The following is a 19,023-nucleotide window of genomic DNA, read 5'->3' on the forward strand; positions in this document are numbered from 1 at the left end:
AGGTTTTCGTCCATGATATCCCTGTACTTGGCCGCATTCATCTTTCCCTCAATTGCAACCAGTCGTCCTGTCCCTGCAGCTGAAAAACACCCTAACAGCATGATGCTGCCACCACCATGCTTCACTGTTGGGACTGTATTGGACAGGTGATGAGCAGTGCCTGGTTTTCTCCACACATACCGCTTAGAATTAAGGCCAAAAAGTTCTATCTTGGTCTCATCAGACCAGAGAATCTTATTTCTCACCATCTTGGAGTCCTTCAGGTGTTTTTTAGCAAACTCCATGCGGGCTTTCATGTGTCTTGCACTGAGGAGAGGCTTCCGTCGGGCCACTCTGCCATAAAGCCCCGACTGGTGGAGGGCTGCAGTGATAGTTGACTTTCTACAACTTTCTCCCATCTCCCGACTGCATCTCTGGAGCTCAGCCACAGTGATCTTTGGGTTCTTCTTTACCTTTCTCACCAAGGCCACTGTGCTCTTAGGAACCTTCAGTGCAGCAGACATTTTTTTGTAACCTTGGCAAGATCTGTGCCTTGCCACAATTTTGTCTCTGAGCTCTTCAGGCAGTTCCTTTGACCTCATGATTCTCATTTGCTCTGACATGCACTGTGAGCTGTAAGGTCTTATATAGACAGGTGTGTGGCTTTCCTAATCAAGTCCAATCAGTATAATCAAACACAGCTGGACTCAAATGAAGGTGTAGAACCATCTCAAGGATGATCAGAAGAAATGGACAGCACCTGAGTTAAATATATGAGTGTCACAGCAAAGGGTCTGAATACTTAGGACCATGTGATATTTCAGTTTTTCTTTTTTAATAAATCTGCAAAAATGTCAACAATTCTGTGTTTTTCTGTCAATATGGGGTGCTGTGTGTACATTAATGAGGAAAAAAATGAACTTAAATGATTTTAGCAAATGGCTGCAATATAACAAAGAGTGAAAACTTTAAGGGGGTCTGAATACTTTCTGTACCCACTGTACCTCATATAACCAGTCTTTCCAGCATTCAATGTGAAACATGTGATTTGAAGTGAAGAGACTCATTCTTAGAGTTTCATTCTTACTTTGATAGTCATAAAAGTCCATTCAGATACAACTTGAGTACAATCGACAACTTGGACATGCAATGCTAGAGCCTTAATGTAAACATATCACATACGAAGTTCGTCCAGTCAGTGACACTGACACTTCAAATATGCAAATAACAACATTAACCCAGGGTTTAGGAATGCACAGTGAGAAACGTCAGCATACGAACACCCCGGATAAATTGTTATCCCAGGGTAAATAATGAGCAGTGTGAAACATGAAGCAAGATAATCTGAGGATTACGTTTACCCGGGGTTTATGATGACCCAGGGTTAACTAGTTCAAGTGTGAAAAGCCCTATTCTGTCTACTATTACAGAGAGCTGTTTCTTGACACATTTTGAATCTTGCACAAGGTTAGGATTGTATTAGATTGTCAATGATATCAAGGGGGTCCAGACTAGAGGTCTTCACAGGTACAAAAATTCATACCCGAACCTGAAGTGACCCGCAAATGTGCTACACAGAACCGACCCGGGCTCGACTATTATTTTGAAAGTTGGACCTGGACCCGTGCAGAACCGAGAAATGCCATAAATGTACTACCCGGAAACCAACGCGGACCCGTCTATTATTTGAAAGCTGGACCCGAACCCGGCCGGGAAGACACAGACCTGACTGGACCCGATCGGCACATAGGTCTATTCCACAGCAAATTGCTATTAATAAGTCAATAAACAAGTTGCGAAAATAAAACGTTTTGTCTTACCTAATGTTAGTAGCCTTCTCCCTTGTACCTCACTGTGATGCACTTGCCAAGAAAGTTCCATCCATGTTATTCCTCTCTTGTCAATTGAAATGCTTAATCCACTCATTATTCCAGCTTTAAATGACCACTTGCTGACACACGATGACAAATGCGACTTTGCAGTTTTGAATTTTGCTGTATCTCGAGTCAACTCATATAATAAAATAACTTTGACTGTTTGCCCTTTTGAACTATAATAATGATTGCTTGTTCAGTGACATGGCTGCTGACATTAGCAATACTTTGCGATCATTTCTGTGCTTTATGAGCCGAGTCTGACCAAAAATTTAGATATAACAAGACGGTTCATTCATAATATTATTATAAAAATCAGAGAAAGAAAGTGCGCTCGTAGGAGACTGTTAGCTGGAGCAGCCTGAAACATAAGCTTTTAAATGCATTTTGAGCGTCATAGAAAACATTGATGTGATAGTACATCTCAGATTTTGTGGATGATTTGAAATATGTTATTTAAATATGAGTGTGCAAGGGTGCAAGCAGTTTTTGAGATTTGAAGTTTGTTTGCATTACTGTTGCACACAATAGGAATAGGAAAACTCGATGATCACCGTTCGCTTGCATTAACTCCGCCTGCTCTGCTTCTGATGGCTGGGGTCGCTTGTGTTTTTTTTCATCTTATTTCCCGGCTCATACTTTGCAAGTTACAAAACACACGGACAGCGCTGACTGACTCTCAACATGGCCGGGTGATCTCTGAATTAGATCGGCTCGGGTATACACACAATGTTAAACAGACCCGGGAACCGAAGTAATAGATTGGAACCCGGCCCTGACACGGCTGACCATTTAAAATATAGACCCGAACTCGTACGGGTCCCGGGTCCTCGAGTCTCGGGTACTCTTTATAGACCTCTAGTCCAGACTCTAGTCCTGCTCCTGGAGGGCCACTGACTATCATTTAACTCCAATCCAAATTAAACTCATCTGAATCAACTAATCAAGGTCTTCAGGATTCCCAGAAACTTCCAAGCTATTGTGGTGGATCAGGTTCAAGCTAAACTCTGTAGGACGTTGGCCCTGCAGGAGCAGGATTGGATACCCCTGAAGTAAACTAACTGGTTGGTACTGTTTCACAAGTTCACATGTACATGAAATCAGATATAGTAAATGATGCTTATTTGGCCGGGGGAGGGCTCCAAGCTTGGGATTTGTCCCAAACCCAGAGTACTCCCCCTCCTTGACTGGGATAGGAACCGGCCAAGAGTGAGGCGATGGGGTGATGGAGGGATTGCTGTGAAACTGTCACGGGAGAGAGGTGAGGTGTTGAATTAAACGTAATTTTGTTGTTACTGTGTCTGATGTGAGGGGGCCGATCCAAACACAAGGGAAGTCCTGGCTAAGACAATGGACAAGGTCCTCATGTCCATCTCCATTTCAATCAGGGTTGGAGCTTTATATCATCTTCAATTCAACATCTTTGCAGCTTGGCTGCAGTTTTCTATAGTTTTCCTCAAATAACAATAGGCATCTTCAAAAAAAGGGAATGGGTGTCCTGCCTTCCCCAGGTGATCACAGCGGCGTGATGAAGGCTGTCCCAATTCAAAGGCTCCTTCTAATGTGGCCTAGAAAAGTGTTCTTTGTTTCCCAGACCACAAAGGATAGAACGAGTTGATCTTCCCAACCCAGCCTATCGCCAGATTCATTCCACACCGATGACGATTGTATATATTTTAAGAGGATTAGACTTTTAAATGTAAGTATTGTGTTTCAACTTACTTAAATATCTAATGTAAGAACAATAAACAAAACTTTAAAGCGGTTCAAGTGTTGACTTTACTAATATCTTACTAAGATGTATTTTTATATAGTTTATACTCTTTATTATGTACAGAAATGGATCAAGGTGAACATATTTAGACAGGTTGTGAACACTGTTTTGTTTTCAGACAGTTGAATATAACTTTCAAAGACTCCAGTGCAAATGTTACTGCCACTTGTCAACAGCAGCTGTGACGGACTTTGAAGGATACAGCCTCTGAAGTGGGACACAACTAATGTTCAATTAACAAAAACTGTCTTTTGCTGAATTAAATAGAAAAGGAGTTAAACAAAAACCTTTCCACTGTTCAAATATTAATGAGTTTTCATGAAAGGATTTTTTTTATTCACAGGAGCCTTTCAGAATCACATCACTTACTGTTGCTTGATTCATGTTAATGATGTACTTGACCACAGCACAGCATAATCAAATAATAAACAAAGGCTCCCTCAGAATTCAAACTAATCTTCAAACTGCTTTGAACTTTGTGCAGCTAACATTCAGATTTGGCTCGACAAACTTTCAGTTTCTAGTTGATTGTTGTTTTAACTTAATAGTTGAACATCAGCTTTGCATAGAGACTTTGCCTACCAGTACCATTAGTTCAAGCAACTTGGATATCTTGCTTTCCTGGGCCTTAAATCATACAGGACATTTAGCACTAAAACTTGACTCCCTTCAGGTTCGCCGTCAATTCTGCTTTGACCGTGGATACTAAACCAAACCAAAACATTCGGTTTTAGAGAAATGATTGTGTCTAAACTGTACTGAAAGATGTTATAGTGTTAGGAAATCCCAGAAATCCATGTTTGTCATCTGAGAACCCACAATCCGTCTGTGTCTCAGAGCTGGTGCTGTGCATTTTTGTGATACACCCCACTACAAAGGGGTAATTGTTCGGGGAAAATCTTGATTTCACCTGCTGAAATCACCTTCAAAGTCCGTCTTACATCTTTGTGACAGCCCACAGTTTCCACTCCTCCCAACCTGACCCAAATACAGAGCTCCAGACTTTGTCAAGTATGCAGCGAGTTAATGTTACTGCTGAACAGAGCTGTAAACTGTAATTGTACAAAATAGATGAGATGGGGGTGCATTTCAGTTTCTTTGGTTCAAATGACAAGTGAATGGTAATTTGTGTTTTTTTTTTTTTTTTTTAGTATTGTGAGAACTTTTGGAAAAACTTTGGATAGTTTTTCAGATTTGCCGATGGGGGTTACAATCCATTTGGTTTACTTTTTATTAGGGCTGTCAAGCTATTGTTTTATACCTTAAAATATAAATTTATTTCATACTTTCATTATCTTTCTATGCTTGACTTGGCCAGATATGATATTTGATATTGAATCATGATATTTGTTGTCAAACAAGTATTGCACAGCCGGGACTAGGATATGATTTTTTTTTTTTTTTTTTTTTTCCTTCATTTTGTGTTGGACAATTTAATTTAAATTTCATTTGTACTGTTTTTGCATTTCCATTTATAAGACTTTTTAAAATTAAATGTCATTATTATTTGCAATCATTACTTGTTATTTCAAGCATTTAAACCAGTGTTTTTAATATGATGAGAAACTTTTAACTTGTTATGCATTATATTAACTATTATTTAAATACGTTTTTTATTGTTATTATCATTATCATTATTATTATTATTAATCTAATCATTCTGAGGCAGTGCTTTAAACTGCTAAACAGTTAAGCTGCTAGTCAAGTCAGCTAGTCATTTGAATTCAAATCTGAGCATAACTCATAATATCATAGAGAGCTGAATATATCATTTCAGTAAAAACACAACCCATCATCCTAGTTTAAGCACGCAATCAACAGACCAATCCCATCAGAGTTTCCACTAATTAGGAAACCTTCCCTCTGATGTCACCAGGCTGGAGGAGCAAATAGCAACAGAGAGCAAGAGAGAGGAAGGGGTAGAGGATCATATTGGCACACTTAACTTCATCCACAGCTGTTAACAACTCCAGTCTAATTCGTGCTTTCCCACTGTACAGTGAAGGTAAGCAGTATTTCCCAATATACCGTATGATGTTGTTAATGTGTAAATAGATTTTGGATGCAGCTGTGGGCTGTAGGTTTAGCTGGACCAGGAGATGCTGTTGCGTAGTGAAGGTTGCCATGTTTTCAAACAGGTGATTCCATGAGTCCGGAATTCATCAAGACCCAATGTACTGCATATGACAGATGCTGAATGTTATGTGTGTGTGTGTGTGTGTTTAGTTGAGAAATACTGCTGTGAATGTAGGCTGAGATTTCTTCATTTATTTGTGAGAATGACATCTGTGCAGGCTTGTTTTAATATATGTTGGTAAAATTTTAATTATATATATATATATAGTGATTATTCGAAGTTGGAAATAAAAGATTATTGGTGTACATTCTATTTCAGTCTTTCTACTTCAAAATTCCACGTTTAATTCAGTGCATTACTTGCCGTTTCTTTGTCATTTTTTGTGAAATTCACGAGCAAAACTGTTAGTAAATCCTACACCAATTTTTTTTGTGCATCTAAATGATTTATTTACGTCTTTGCATGAGGGAAAAAGCAATTAGTCAAAGAGCCCACAATATTTGAAATATACAATGTCAGGTTTATTAGTCAACTAGATTAGGAAGCCAGCTATGGAAGAAAAGAAATGCAGATAGATGGTCAATGTCATCCAAAACACGATTTTGCCACTGTATGATAGATATAGAAAGTCATAATTTGGGCGAACCAATGTTTTCATACAAGACGTGGTTTCCAGGGTAGTTTCCTGAAGGGGTTGATCACTGCCTCACGGGGAACGGAGTAACAAGCCGTGCTTTGCACTTACACCCGGGGGATTCACAGAGAACAAACAAGTTGTTAATTGTGTGAGCGGCCTCGTTCAAGGATTGTGATTTCTGTGATGTAACATTGAACGATTGCACCATATAACTACACCAAGATGCTATCTGTGTCAAATTCAAATACATGCACCTGTGGAAACTGAATCAGTGCGCCTCTGTTTCAGCTAAACAATTGACATCTATTAGAAGAAATTGACTCTGATGAAATGCTCCATTGCAGATCAAAGCAGAATATCATGTGCCGAGGTCATGGGAGGTTAAGCATGTTCCGCAACGACAATTATCACGGGCCACGTTTGCATAGCTCTCGGTGAAAATCTATCTCCAACGTCATGGATGCAAACCACCGTCAGTGATTCATTTACAGGCAAAGGGATTTTTCTGATACCGATGCTTGTGTCCTTTTTGTTGGTTGCTGGACTCGTTGAACACACGAAATGAATTGGATTGAATCAGCAAAAAACACCATTATCCATAAACACATCAATGTTCTTGCTGTTTTGCATCACAACTAAATGACAAACATTTTTTCATGCCTTCAGATGCCGTTGGGAGAAATCGGGATAAGCAAGACTCTGTCTTCAAAAACAGGTTTGTTATTATGACATGTAAATTGTGATTGGATTTGTTGTTAATAAATGTCAATAGAAACCAGTACTAATCACATTCTTTATAAAGCTGGGAATTTCTGTGTAAATAGTAAATAATTAGTAGTAATAATTAATAGTAAATAATAAATAGTAAATAATTTTGTTAGAAATTCGTTCTGCTCGTGCTTCTAGTGTGCATGTTTTTCTATGCATTTCTCGGCTGGGCAAGTTACATTTAACCACATGCAAATACAATAAATGCTCTGGGTGTCACAGGTATTTTCTGTCCTTCATCTGTTTGTCCAACAGGCGTCCTGTTTTTTCTAATATTGCAAATGAGTCTGCTCTCTAAAGTGACTTCAGAGGATACTACAACATCTGCTACAACCGAAACATCACCAACTGCAACAGCAGAAACTGTAAGCCAGAGTGTGACAACTCAATCTACGAATCCACAGAGCTCGAGCTCCTCCACTTCTACAGACCAGATGTCAACTATACCCACATCCACATCCACCTCTTACACAACAGCCACTACACACAATAACACACATAGCACTTCCTTTGTCAGTACTACTGTTTCCACAATGAGCATCACTAGCATGAACACAGGTATTCTTTCTTTCCGTCTGCCTATCTATATCTACGTTGTGTATGGTTACAATGTTTAACTTGTTTATTTGTCTATAGTTTCACAGAATGCATCATCAGTAACAGGAAATTACTCTGCGGTGAGTTCTGGGCATGTAATATTTGCATAAGAATGATTAGGTTCCACTTTATATTAAAGTGCCCATATTATGCTATTTTAAACGTTCCTAACTTTGGTTTGGGGTCTCCTACTATAGGTTTACATGCATCCAAGGTAAAAAAAAAACACTTTAATTTTCTCATAATATCTATTGCAGCATCAGCTCTTTTCTCACAATGTCTGAAACGGTTCAATAAAGGATTCAGTCTCTCTAAACCCCTCCTTTCCATGATCCTGCTCTTCTCTGATTGGTCAGATTGTGATTGGTCACATGCACATTAGCATATCTGAATTTCAGCACTTGATACAGAGTGATACGAACAGTAACGATGGTGTCGGTTTGACCGTATCAATCTCATCAATGTGGATTTGCTTTGGCAGCAGAAAACAGCATCTTTTTGACATGAACAACACGAACCAAACTCTTCCAGTCTGAGATAAAACTACAGTGTTTGAGGGCGGGGCAAATTAGACATTGTTTGCTGGCAGCCAATGAAGAGCATAGTCTGGCATTATGCAAATTTGTTATATTGTTACATAGGTTTGAGCAGGAAGTGAGACTGGAATAACTGACGACTCGTTTCAGACAGTTCAGAATCACTTCTTTCTTTTGGGAGACAATAACTCCATTTATCTGCACTTTGATCTTTGAAACTTTGCAGACCTTTTACATTCACAAACAGCTGCTATATTACACACTATATGAAAGGGAATATCCCCGAAAAGCATAATTGGGGCACTTTAAGTGTATTTAACTAATACATTTCAATTAATAATTTGATACAATGCACCTATTGTGTACATACATGTTTTACATTGTGCTTATAAAAAAACCCTGCATGTAATTACATCAATAATTTCACTGTTGACCTTCCCTTACCCATAAAATCGCCCTTAAACCCACACATATAGCACCTAACCTTACCCGTGTCCCAAATCAATAGCAGCACAAGTGTTTTACAATACAATATCAACACATTAAGTACATTGTACCTAACAATTATTATTATTATTATTATTATTGCAAGTGCATAGAAGTTAAATACACCTAATATAAATTGTGAACAATGCTTACAATATAGGACTTGAATTTATTCCTAACTTTATTCCTCCCTAAAAGATATCCTGTCCAGACTTTTGGTGCATGGCAGATAACTGTTACGCCCAGTACATGAATGCGACGGCGTATCCCTGCCTATCCGGCTCTAATACCTGTCAGGTCAGTCCACCATGTGCCAGTTTCAGATGGGATTCTCCAGTGGAAAATAAGTAATGCAAATCATGTGCTCATGAACTCGTAATGATTTAAAGAGTTACATCTTGCTCTGTTGTGCTTCAGATAATGAAACAGAACACAAGTTACTATGTCAGCTGCAGTGCCTCATGTGTGTCCTGTGGGAACATGACTCAAAGTAATTGCTCTTGGAAATGTTGCAGCACAGCCAACTGCCTCAACGAATCTCTGCTTCTCTTGACCAATTCATTTAGCACGACAGGTAACCTCAAACTCTGTCTTATTATCTCAAATATATGTGAGTGGTAACCTTTAAATATTAACTGTTTTATTACTGCCATATTGCCATCAGTAGCTGCAACAACATCCACTACCACTACAACAACCACAAAGCCAACGGTTCCATCAACCCCAGCAAATAATGTAAGAACACTCTCGGCCGTTTGTCACTGTAGGGTACAAATAAACATTTTCTGCCAGTTGATTTCTGACTTTTGTTTGATTTCTTTACTCCCAAAAGGGCAAGAAGTGTCATAGTATCAAGTGTGATGGGACAACATGCTACAAATCCATCAATACCATCATGATGTGTCCAGTTGGTCAGGATTACTGCATGGTAAAAAACAAAAAAAATCTTCATAATTATTTTATAATTTAATGTTTAATATATTTCTTATGTTTAAACACCTTTATCAACTTTTTCTTTATATTAGATTAGATTAAATGTTTTCTCCACCCTCCTGTCTATTAGAGCTAATGGCCATTCACAACAAGGATGATAACTATAGCTATAAATTCTATGAGAATAAACTGAAAAAAAGTGAAACGAACACGCTATTTAAATAGCATTTTCATATATGTCTATTCGAAAATCATGGTTTGAACTCGTTTTGTTCAGTTTGTCGGTCCCACTTTATATTAAGTGGCCTTAACTACTATGTACTTACATTTTAATTAATCATTTGATACAATGCACTTATTGTGTACATCCATGTTTTTACATTGTACTTATATTTTAAAAACACCTGCATGCAATTACATCTGTAATTAATTTCTGTAATTACATTTATAATTACACTGTTGACCCATCCCTTACACCTTACCCCTACCCTTAAACCTACCCATACCACCAAAGCTGTCCCTAACCTTACCCATATCCCACCTCAATAGCAGCAAAAGTGTTTTGCAATTCAATATGAACCCAATAAGTACACTGTACTTATTTTTTTGATGTAAGTACATAGTAGTTAAAGGTGCAGTATGTAATAACTCTGTCCGCTAGAGGTCGCTAGAGGCCTATTCAAAACAAAGGCGTAGCTTGATGACGGCAAGTTTGAGTGTGGAATCTTGGGACATGTGGTCTCCACCTCAACAGACAGTGCAATAGGACTTGGGAAGAAAACATGTTAATGGATGTAGTATGAAGCAGAGCAGGACCGAGTGTTGTGGGAGCTGAGCGAGGAGCTGGAGCGATTGCGCAACACACGCCTCACGAGCAGCAGAACTTTTATTATGCCACAATCGCCGGCGCTGCTTCCGCTTTACCATATGTATCATATGTATTGACAGCACAATTTTTATTGTGAGGTTATGACGTAAAATTATGATAACTACACTGTAGCTGCTACAGTAACTAACAAAATCTATCCAATACTGGATTTCGTAAGTGTCTGAAAAAGACAATTTTCACATGCCACCATTACATATTGCGTCATGCTATATTGCAATACAATACAGCAAATATAGTTTGACAGTAAATTATCAAATTAATTGTTTACTGTTTAGTCAGATGATATGAAAACGATTACCACTTGTTCAACAAATATATACACTCATACATAGCAAACGCGAGTTCAACGATTTGCGCAAGTAGATTACATACAAAGTCAATGCAAAGACGCGATCAGACTATGGATCAGACGCGTCCTCGCGCGGGTCTAGAGACGCAATGTCCCGCGTTTGGCGTGTATACCCCATAATACTAATCGTGTTGATCGTTATAATGGCATACGTTTTCTGTAAAGATACGAATCAAAACAACTCATCTGTCGAGTAAAACACAAGCGAGATTGGCATCTCTTTCTAGGTGAAGTTTGTCGCGAAGCTCTCTCCATCTAGAAAATGCAACACCGATATTGATCCTCGCTCTTTCTCTCCTCTTGTCCCAAACTCTTCTTGGGTCATTTGGTTGGCCCGTACGCTTACGTTTACGGGAGCTGTCCTTGTCGACAGAACCAGCGGCAGATGGTAAACAGTAATTATGTTCCATAAATAAGTAACACAATCCACCATAAAACATGCAAGAAGTAAATAAGGAACTGCTTGAAGCAAGCTAGTGGTTTGCTGGACGCTAGACACTACTTCCGCAATTGTCCACGACACTGTTGTCATGTGGTTTCTACGTCAGTAAAGGCGGTAACAAAGGGTAACTGACGTCATTGACAGGCGACTGCACTGCCCCGTGTCACTGTTTAGAATGGGAATTTTCTCATGATTTACAAGTAGTTGAAAACATTAGAGATATTGTTAGTAATCAGCTGGACAAAATATATAACACTAGCCTAGTGGTTTTTGGATATTTTACTGCGAATATCTTACAAATTGTACCTTTAAGGCCAATTAATATAAAGTGGGACCAGTTTGTCTAAAAGGAAATAACACTCCACATTGAAAAAATTAAAAGAAACACTGACTATCAATATGTTTTAGGTTTTATATTAAGTGAAAATGTCTAGGTTACAAATGTAACCCTGGTTCCCTCAGAAGGGGAACAAGACATTGCGTCTTAAAAAGATGCTATGGGGAATGCCTCAGCATGACCGGTGTCTGAAGCATGTGTCAAAACATGACAATAACACTGGCCGGCGACATTCTATGACAGAAGCTTGTTCCCCAGGGTTACATTTGTAACTTAAAAGTTCCCTTTCAAATGGGAACTCACACTGCATCTGAACAAGATGCTATGGGGAACAAATACCCACTCTGCCATGCTGAGTCACCACATCCCATGGTACGCACCAGAGGCTGTCTGTGACATTATTCCCTATGGCCATAGCCCAAGATACCCTAACATACTGTAGGACTATGCAGGGCAGAGAAGAGTCTCAGCCCACAAGCAGCTCAAAGGCTCGGTATTGTATATCATCAATACTTTAAAGGGAATATGGCCATGGATTAAATAACAACCCTGGCCTGTCACTTTCTAGGGACATAGGCGCTTGCAAGCTATCAACACCCGGGTGATGACGGCACAATGACTGGTCAGATAGAGCATACGGCACTCGCATTGAACAAAGTCTAGGAAGCCAGAATGCGTATCCATTGACAAAAACATACATTAGCTTAACACTGTCTGTCTGTTTTATTTATTTCCTACAAACCATATTATAGATGCATATGCGTCAGATATAAGATGAACATCACGACGGACGATTACATCAGGGTGGGAGGTGGGGGATTTAATTCATTAGAATTAATTAAAAACGCTCTCTCTGCTCCGAGCCAGTGGACAAGCACACAGTAACCTAAAATTTGTTTGCCGTTTTTTGCACAATAAAATCTTTACTGCTTCTTTTTCTTGCTAGTACTTTAATTGTGTTCATTTAACTATTAGACTACTGCGTCTATCGGCCCAACCCTACTCCATTGTAGTCTTGAGTTTTCTTCTGGGACAGAGCATGTCACAATGTTCCTCATTTAAATATTCATATGCAGAATAAATGGGCGGGGCCTGGTTGAGTTAGTTAGTAGTGTGTCGTAACTGGCGGTTATGGTAAGGGGTGTGACATTTCCCAAACACGCTCAAAGCACTTGACCAATCACAACACACTGCTCCAGCCAACCAATCAGAGCACATTGCTCTTTTCAGAAGGAGGGGCTTCATAGAGACAGGAAGAGACAGAGAGGTGCTGCAACAATGGAGAATATGGGAAAAATAATGAACATTCAAGCATGAAAACCTGTTCTAGTAGAGCCCAAAAACAACATCAAGACTTTGTATCAAAATAGGTCTGGTTTAAGACAGTAAATAAGGTTAATTTTCATTTCATGTTGACTTTAAACCATCTTCTGTCTTGCTAAATGCTCATGCTCTTGTTTAATCAAAGCAAATCATTGTCTCATTTCCTAGCTAAAAAAGACGACAACTGGCAGTGCAGAGAGCTGGCAGGCAGGTTGCAGTGACGATTGCAGAAAGATGCCAGTTTGTTCAACCTCTGTTACTACCTGCCACTTGGAGTGCTGCAACGCCACTGCGGCTGCCTCATGCCTCAAACTGACTGGTGAAGTGAACATGCCCAGCTCCGCCACCAGGGGTCCTCACTGTCCCGCGCTGCTGATGGCCTCTTTACTGCTCTTCTGGATAGTGAGAGTCTTCACTTGAGTGCAACAGTCACATTTACAGGCAATCCAGGAAAATGCAGTTTTCTTAATAGGAGAGTGTATGTGTGTTCTAAAGCTGTTTGTACTTCTTTTACTGTCAAAAAAGCAAATGAAGGTGTGTGTGTCTCTACAATATCAGTGTGAGAAGCAGAATGTGCGCATGTGTATATACGTATGTGTATAGATGCCAAATAAGCTTTACTGTGGGCATCCGTAGAGAGTTCTGTCAAGTGGGAGCGTGCCTGTTGTTGGACTCTTCATTTCACAGAAATTATCCACCAAGGAATATATTAACACTGAAGCTACAGATATGAGGTTTGCTTCCTCTTACGTACAGATTGCTACTGAGTTTGTGTATCTATGATTAATTCTTGCTCTTTTTTGGCATTAATGTGAGAATGTCCTGACAGAAAATGACCTTTTCCGTTAAGTTTGAGGACATTTCCTTCAACACTAAAGCACAAGGCAATGCGTAATTTCAAAACAATGGTGAAAAATCAAAACAGAAATTTCCCTTATTAACACAATACATTGGGCCCTATTTTTACAAACTTCTCTCAGAGTGTGTTTATGTATAAATTCTGACTGCAGTCAATCATGTACTTTACTGAAGCTTCTTTTTCTTGCTAGTATTTTGTTTGGTGTCCGTTTTTATTTATATTTATCGTGACAACAACCAAATTTCTATACCATATTACTCAAAAATACTCCAAAGAATATCCTTAGAATGCTCAGATAATCCAATTTCTTATATTAATTATATAAAATAACAAACTGATTGTTCAACTAGGCAAATTTCACCCTAAAATACATGCAAAATAATAGTTATGTATGAACCATTTAAAATGAAATATGCACTTTATGCATCTAAACGTAAATTAGACAATGTAAGATATTTATAATGCATTTATAATATCGGACGTATGAAGCCTGTGGGTAAAACCCATACTCATAAACATAAAGCTTTATTTTTACAGAGAAATGTGTTTAAATGTAAGTGTACAGATCTAAACACATAGTCTATGCTTATTTTATTAAATGACATTTGATTTCATAACTTTGAAGGATAACATTACTGTATTGATAATCTAATAAAGGTCATGATAAAGATTTTGACAGCTCTGTTGATTAGGGTTGCAGTGATTAATGATGATATGATAACTAGCTTCACCTTTACGCAAACAATAGATCTTAATAAACTGCTTTTGAAATTAATGAATAAACAATTTTCTTCTCAGCACCCAGTGTAGTGTTTATTTGTACGTTTTCTTGTGCTTTACATTCTCCTGGTGAGATGAGGCCATGTGACACCAATTTCTGTTTAGAACAGAAGTTTAAGTTAACAATAACAACACTAGTTGACACTGTGCAGTACAGTAGTATACTAGTATTCCATACCAAACACAGCAGAAAATTTGCATTCTACAGTATGCAAACTATATAGGCCTACATTTCAGAAATAGTAGAACAAACATGGGCTGTGTCCGAAATCAGCCCCTATACCCTTAAATAGGGCACTATTGAGGGGACAGCCATTTGTAGTGGTGTCAGAAACCATAGTGAACATTATCGAGTTCACTCATTCAATCCCATAATGCACCGCAATAACAAGTGTACAACTGATATATACACTTGTGTTCTTGGCCACTTGAGAGTGTGTGTATGTGACAGGAAGTAAGTGCGCAAGACTGTCCCATGTCTTAAAATTGCCCAAGTGCAGTTCCCTTAATGCACATTAAACCCACACTATCTTGAAAACTGCTTCGGGGCTAAATGTATCCCATCATGCATTATGTTCGGGAGATCCTATTCCCCGAAATTGCGAGATGTTGAGGAAAACAGGACTTGTTGCCTCGTTGCCTTATCCAGCAATGACTTGTAAGGCAGCATTCGTGCACGAAGGCACCTCATGAAACTGATTTCAGACAAACTGAGGCAGTTTAATGGTCTACAGCAAAATAGCGCAAGCTAAACTAAACAAATATGTAAAGGGTTAGTTCACCCAAAAATGTTATGTCATTAATTACTCACCCTCGTGTCGTTCCACACCCGTAAGACCTTCGTTCATCTTCAGAACACAAATTAAGATATTTTTGATGAAATCCGATGGCCCAGTGAGGCCTGCATCGCCAACAATAACACTCCCTTTTTCAATATGTCCAGAAAGGTACTAAAAACTAGGGCTGGGTATTGCCACAATTTTCACAATTCGATATGATTACTATTCACATGCTTTCGATTTGATTTGATTCGATTCAATATCGATTTTGGATGTAGTATTTCAGTTATGGTACATGGCAAATTTTCTAGAGGAAAAAAATCTCTCTACTCTCAAATCTCTCAAAAAACTAATGCTGTAAACTACACATGGGAGTCAGTTGGTACTACTATAATAATACTGAAGGTTAAATTAACTTACTTATATACAAACACTTAAATTACACTCTATTTTTATTATAAATAAAGTTTAGGATTACATAATCATATTTCTACTCCAAATTCGTTTTTTTGTCTTTAAATAAACATTTAAATCGCCGCTGTCATAACTGATTTATTCAAACATGCATTAAATATTGAAGAACATTAAAAATTATAATGAATATGAAACGGTGCATAGCTATATTTATCAGAATGTTGCTTCCTAGAGTTCACTTTTCTAGCTGACTAATGAGTTTATGGTCACTGAATATGTTTTTCTGAGGTAAATGTGACGTTACGTGACATTGTTTTCAAGCTGTTTTATTGACGTCTTTCTGAGGTTGAAACACTGATTGAGCGATTACACGAGACATGATACGGATTTCGGTAAGCTGTACTGTATATTTTAACATACCTTCAGATGTTCATGCATGATGTAACTGGTATTAAAGCGGAAGAGAGGATGTTCACATGCGCTCATGCTGCTGCATCTCTTTAACTGAGGCGCTAAAGCGATCTGTCACGCCACATTAAACAGCGCCAAAACGGTATTTATTTTTTGAATCTCATAATAAGATGGACGTCATTTGAAATCTGAGACTTTGCTTCATATCAAAAGTAACAAAGTACAAAGATTATTGCGATTTATTGGATGGAAGGAGCTAAATATTCTGCTCATTCATCAACTGAAAACAAACTAGACTAACCGATTCTTGGGATTTAAGAATCAATATCGGTTCGTAAAAATGAGAATCGATTAAAATCGAGAAATTTATATTTTTTACCCAGCCCTACTAAAAACATATTTAAATCAGTTCATGTGACTACAGTGGTTCAACTTTAAAATTATAAAGCGACGATAATACTTTTTGTGTGCCAAAAATAACGAAATAGCGACTTTATTGAACAATATCTAGTGTAGGAAGATTTCAAAACACTGCTTCATGAAGCTTCAAAGTTTTACGAATCTTTTGTTTGGAATCAGTGGTTCAGAGTGTCAAAATTATATTATTTCAGTAAACGAGACTTCATTACGTCATAAGTGTTTTGAAACTTCAATAGTTCTCGTGACTTTGGTAGTCTGATACACGCTCTGAACCACTGATTCGAATCAAAAGATTCGTAAAGCTTTGAAGCTTAAAGGGGGGGTGTCACACACAGTTTCAGCCAATCTCATGTTAATCTTGAGTTCCTATAGAGTAGTAGTGCATCCTTCTTATCTCCCGAAAGTCTTTAGTTTAATCGTATTTATAAAAGTCTTTCTGAAAACAGCCGAGCTCCTGGAGGCGTGCCGTGTGAGCGGAGCTAAAGAGTGACGAGCACGTGCAGCTTTTGTGTAGAGATCGGCTGAAAGCTATCAATGGTCAGCTAAACAAATGTATTTAAACACAAATACACCATTGCATTATCCATGGATAACTTTTGAATCACTATAATGAATATAGCGTATGAATGATGAATAATGAATTTATGAATTTACTACGTTTGTGTTGTTTACATTACATGCACTTAGGCAAACACAACTTCCGGGCACCATCTTTCTTTTTCTAGCTCAACTGTCACAGAATGGACGCACAGGATTGTGGGATATCAAAGGCAGCGATGGATACATCTATGCTGCCTTCAAAAATCGATCAGATGAAGGTATCTCAGGAAACAGGAAGTGAAGCTAACATTGGATTCGGACGTGATGCCTTCCTACCTCCTCCGAAGGCAGCATTTTCCAGTTTTCGGATGCAGCCATAAGCTCAACGGCTAGAGAATACCCATAATGCACTGTGAGGGCGGTGCCAAAGCGTTCTTTAGAACTTCCGCATTAATATAAGCCAGCTGGAAAACTTTCCGGTGAGAGTCATGTGCTGGTGTGTTGAGCATCAGTCATGTACTTAGTTTATAAACAGAATATAGTCACTTAAATAGGCATAGCATTAATTTAGTTATTCAAACGTGAGACAGCATAAAAAATAAATAAATAAAGACGTTCCTCAGTGTTCCTCCTCGACAAAATTCAATTCAGTTTTCACACTTTTATGTGAAAAAAAGCTTCATAAATTAAATATTTATTGTGCACTTTAGATTAATTGAATAAAATGTGTGTTTCACAAGTTTGCTGAAATCATTGATCTTGCTCTGACTGACTGACAGCTGCTGTGATCGCTTTCTGTGTCATTCATTCACAAGAAAAGTTATTGTTTTTCATGAGATTTTGTGAGTACTTTATACTTCACATTGACAAAATGTATTTTTAAACTTAGTTATTTTATAATGTTTAATATTTAGTCAAAAACGAAGTGAAAAATGATTAGAGGAAATAGCTAATATATGCGCAAAAAAATTCTACTTTGCCGCCTCCTGCTGGTTAAAGTGGTAATTATTGTCTTTTTTATTTTTAAATAAGTGTTTCCTATCAAATGTTGAATTTCCTACATTTTTAAATGTTCGGTTCGGTTTTACAATGGGGACAGTCTCAGAAGAATGAACAAATTATGTTTGTGGTCATCACATTAAAAATAACATTTGAAGTGCTGTGGAAAAAAATGCGTGTTTGTGTCTAATTACAGACACAGCGTTTTTACACGGTCCGAATAGCTTCGTCTTTATTGCAATCAATAAAACTGGTTTATTGGCAAATTAGGTGTGATAACTGCATTAAAATATGAATACAACATTAAAAAGTCAACCACTGATGTTTTTGTGTCGATGTACAGCGAGTACAGAATGAACAGCTAACAGTTCACCGGAAATGCCCGAGCTGGCTTAACGACAACCAGGAAGTAATCATGAATATAGTCAATTCCCGCGTTTGACCAGAAGATGGCGCCTGCAGCTCAATCATCCATCCGTTTTCCAAACCGCTGGTCCAATGTGGATATGGCGTAATATCATACATGCATAAATTCCTGTTTAATTGATTATTAAATTGTTTAAGTAAGGTTTATTTTCATTGATTCCACGACATGTTCATGATACATCTTTCATTACTTCTGGAGCTGCCAGTTTGCTAAGTTTCAAATTATTATTATTAAACAGCAAGCGAAAGCGGCTCAGTGTCTGAATTCACTCGCTCGTTTTCATTCACTCCTTCAAGTGAACTATACTGGAGTAACGTAGGGAATGAGACACAGCCATGGTGTTCTAAACATAGTTGCTTGGATTCTTTGAGCTAAAGCGCCAACTAGTGCATA

The 19,023-nt window shown here is 38.2% G+C and overlaps 1 protein-coding gene across 2 annotated transcripts; it reads left to right on the plus strand.

Annotated features, from left to right (window-relative positions):
* The first annotated feature begins 5,520 nt into the window (after window positions 1-5,520).
* On the plus strand, window positions 5,521-14,660 carry LOC125244009 (integumentary mucin C.1). Of its 2 annotated transcripts, none has more exons than XM_048153917.1 (9): window positions 5,521-5,632; window positions 7,008-7,056; window positions 7,365-7,667; window positions 7,746-7,786; window positions 8,927-9,025; window positions 9,146-9,302; window positions 9,393-9,463; window positions 9,561-9,656; window positions 13,170-14,660. In XM_048153917.1, exons 2-9 carry the CDS (start codon window positions 7,008-7,010, stop codon window positions 13,419-13,421), a joined length of 1,068 nt encoding a protein of 355 aa, XP_048009874.1. In that variant the 5' UTR covers window positions 5,521-5,632; the 3' UTR covers window positions 13,422-14,660. The 2 variants fall into 2 exon arrangements, with proteins under 2 accessions (XP_048009874.1, XP_048009875.1); XM_048153918.1 differs by having other exon boundaries at window positions 9,396-9,463.
* Window positions 14,661-19,023: the final 4,363 nt, after the last annotated feature.

The sequence above is a fragment of the Megalobrama amblycephala genome, linkage group LG13 (genome assembly GCF_018812025.1).
Source record: "Megalobrama amblycephala isolate DHTTF-2021 linkage group LG13, ASM1881202v1, whole genome shotgun sequence".
NCBI classification, from domain to species: domain Eukaryota; kingdom Metazoa; phylum Chordata; class Actinopteri; order Cypriniformes; family Xenocyprididae; genus Megalobrama; species Megalobrama amblycephala.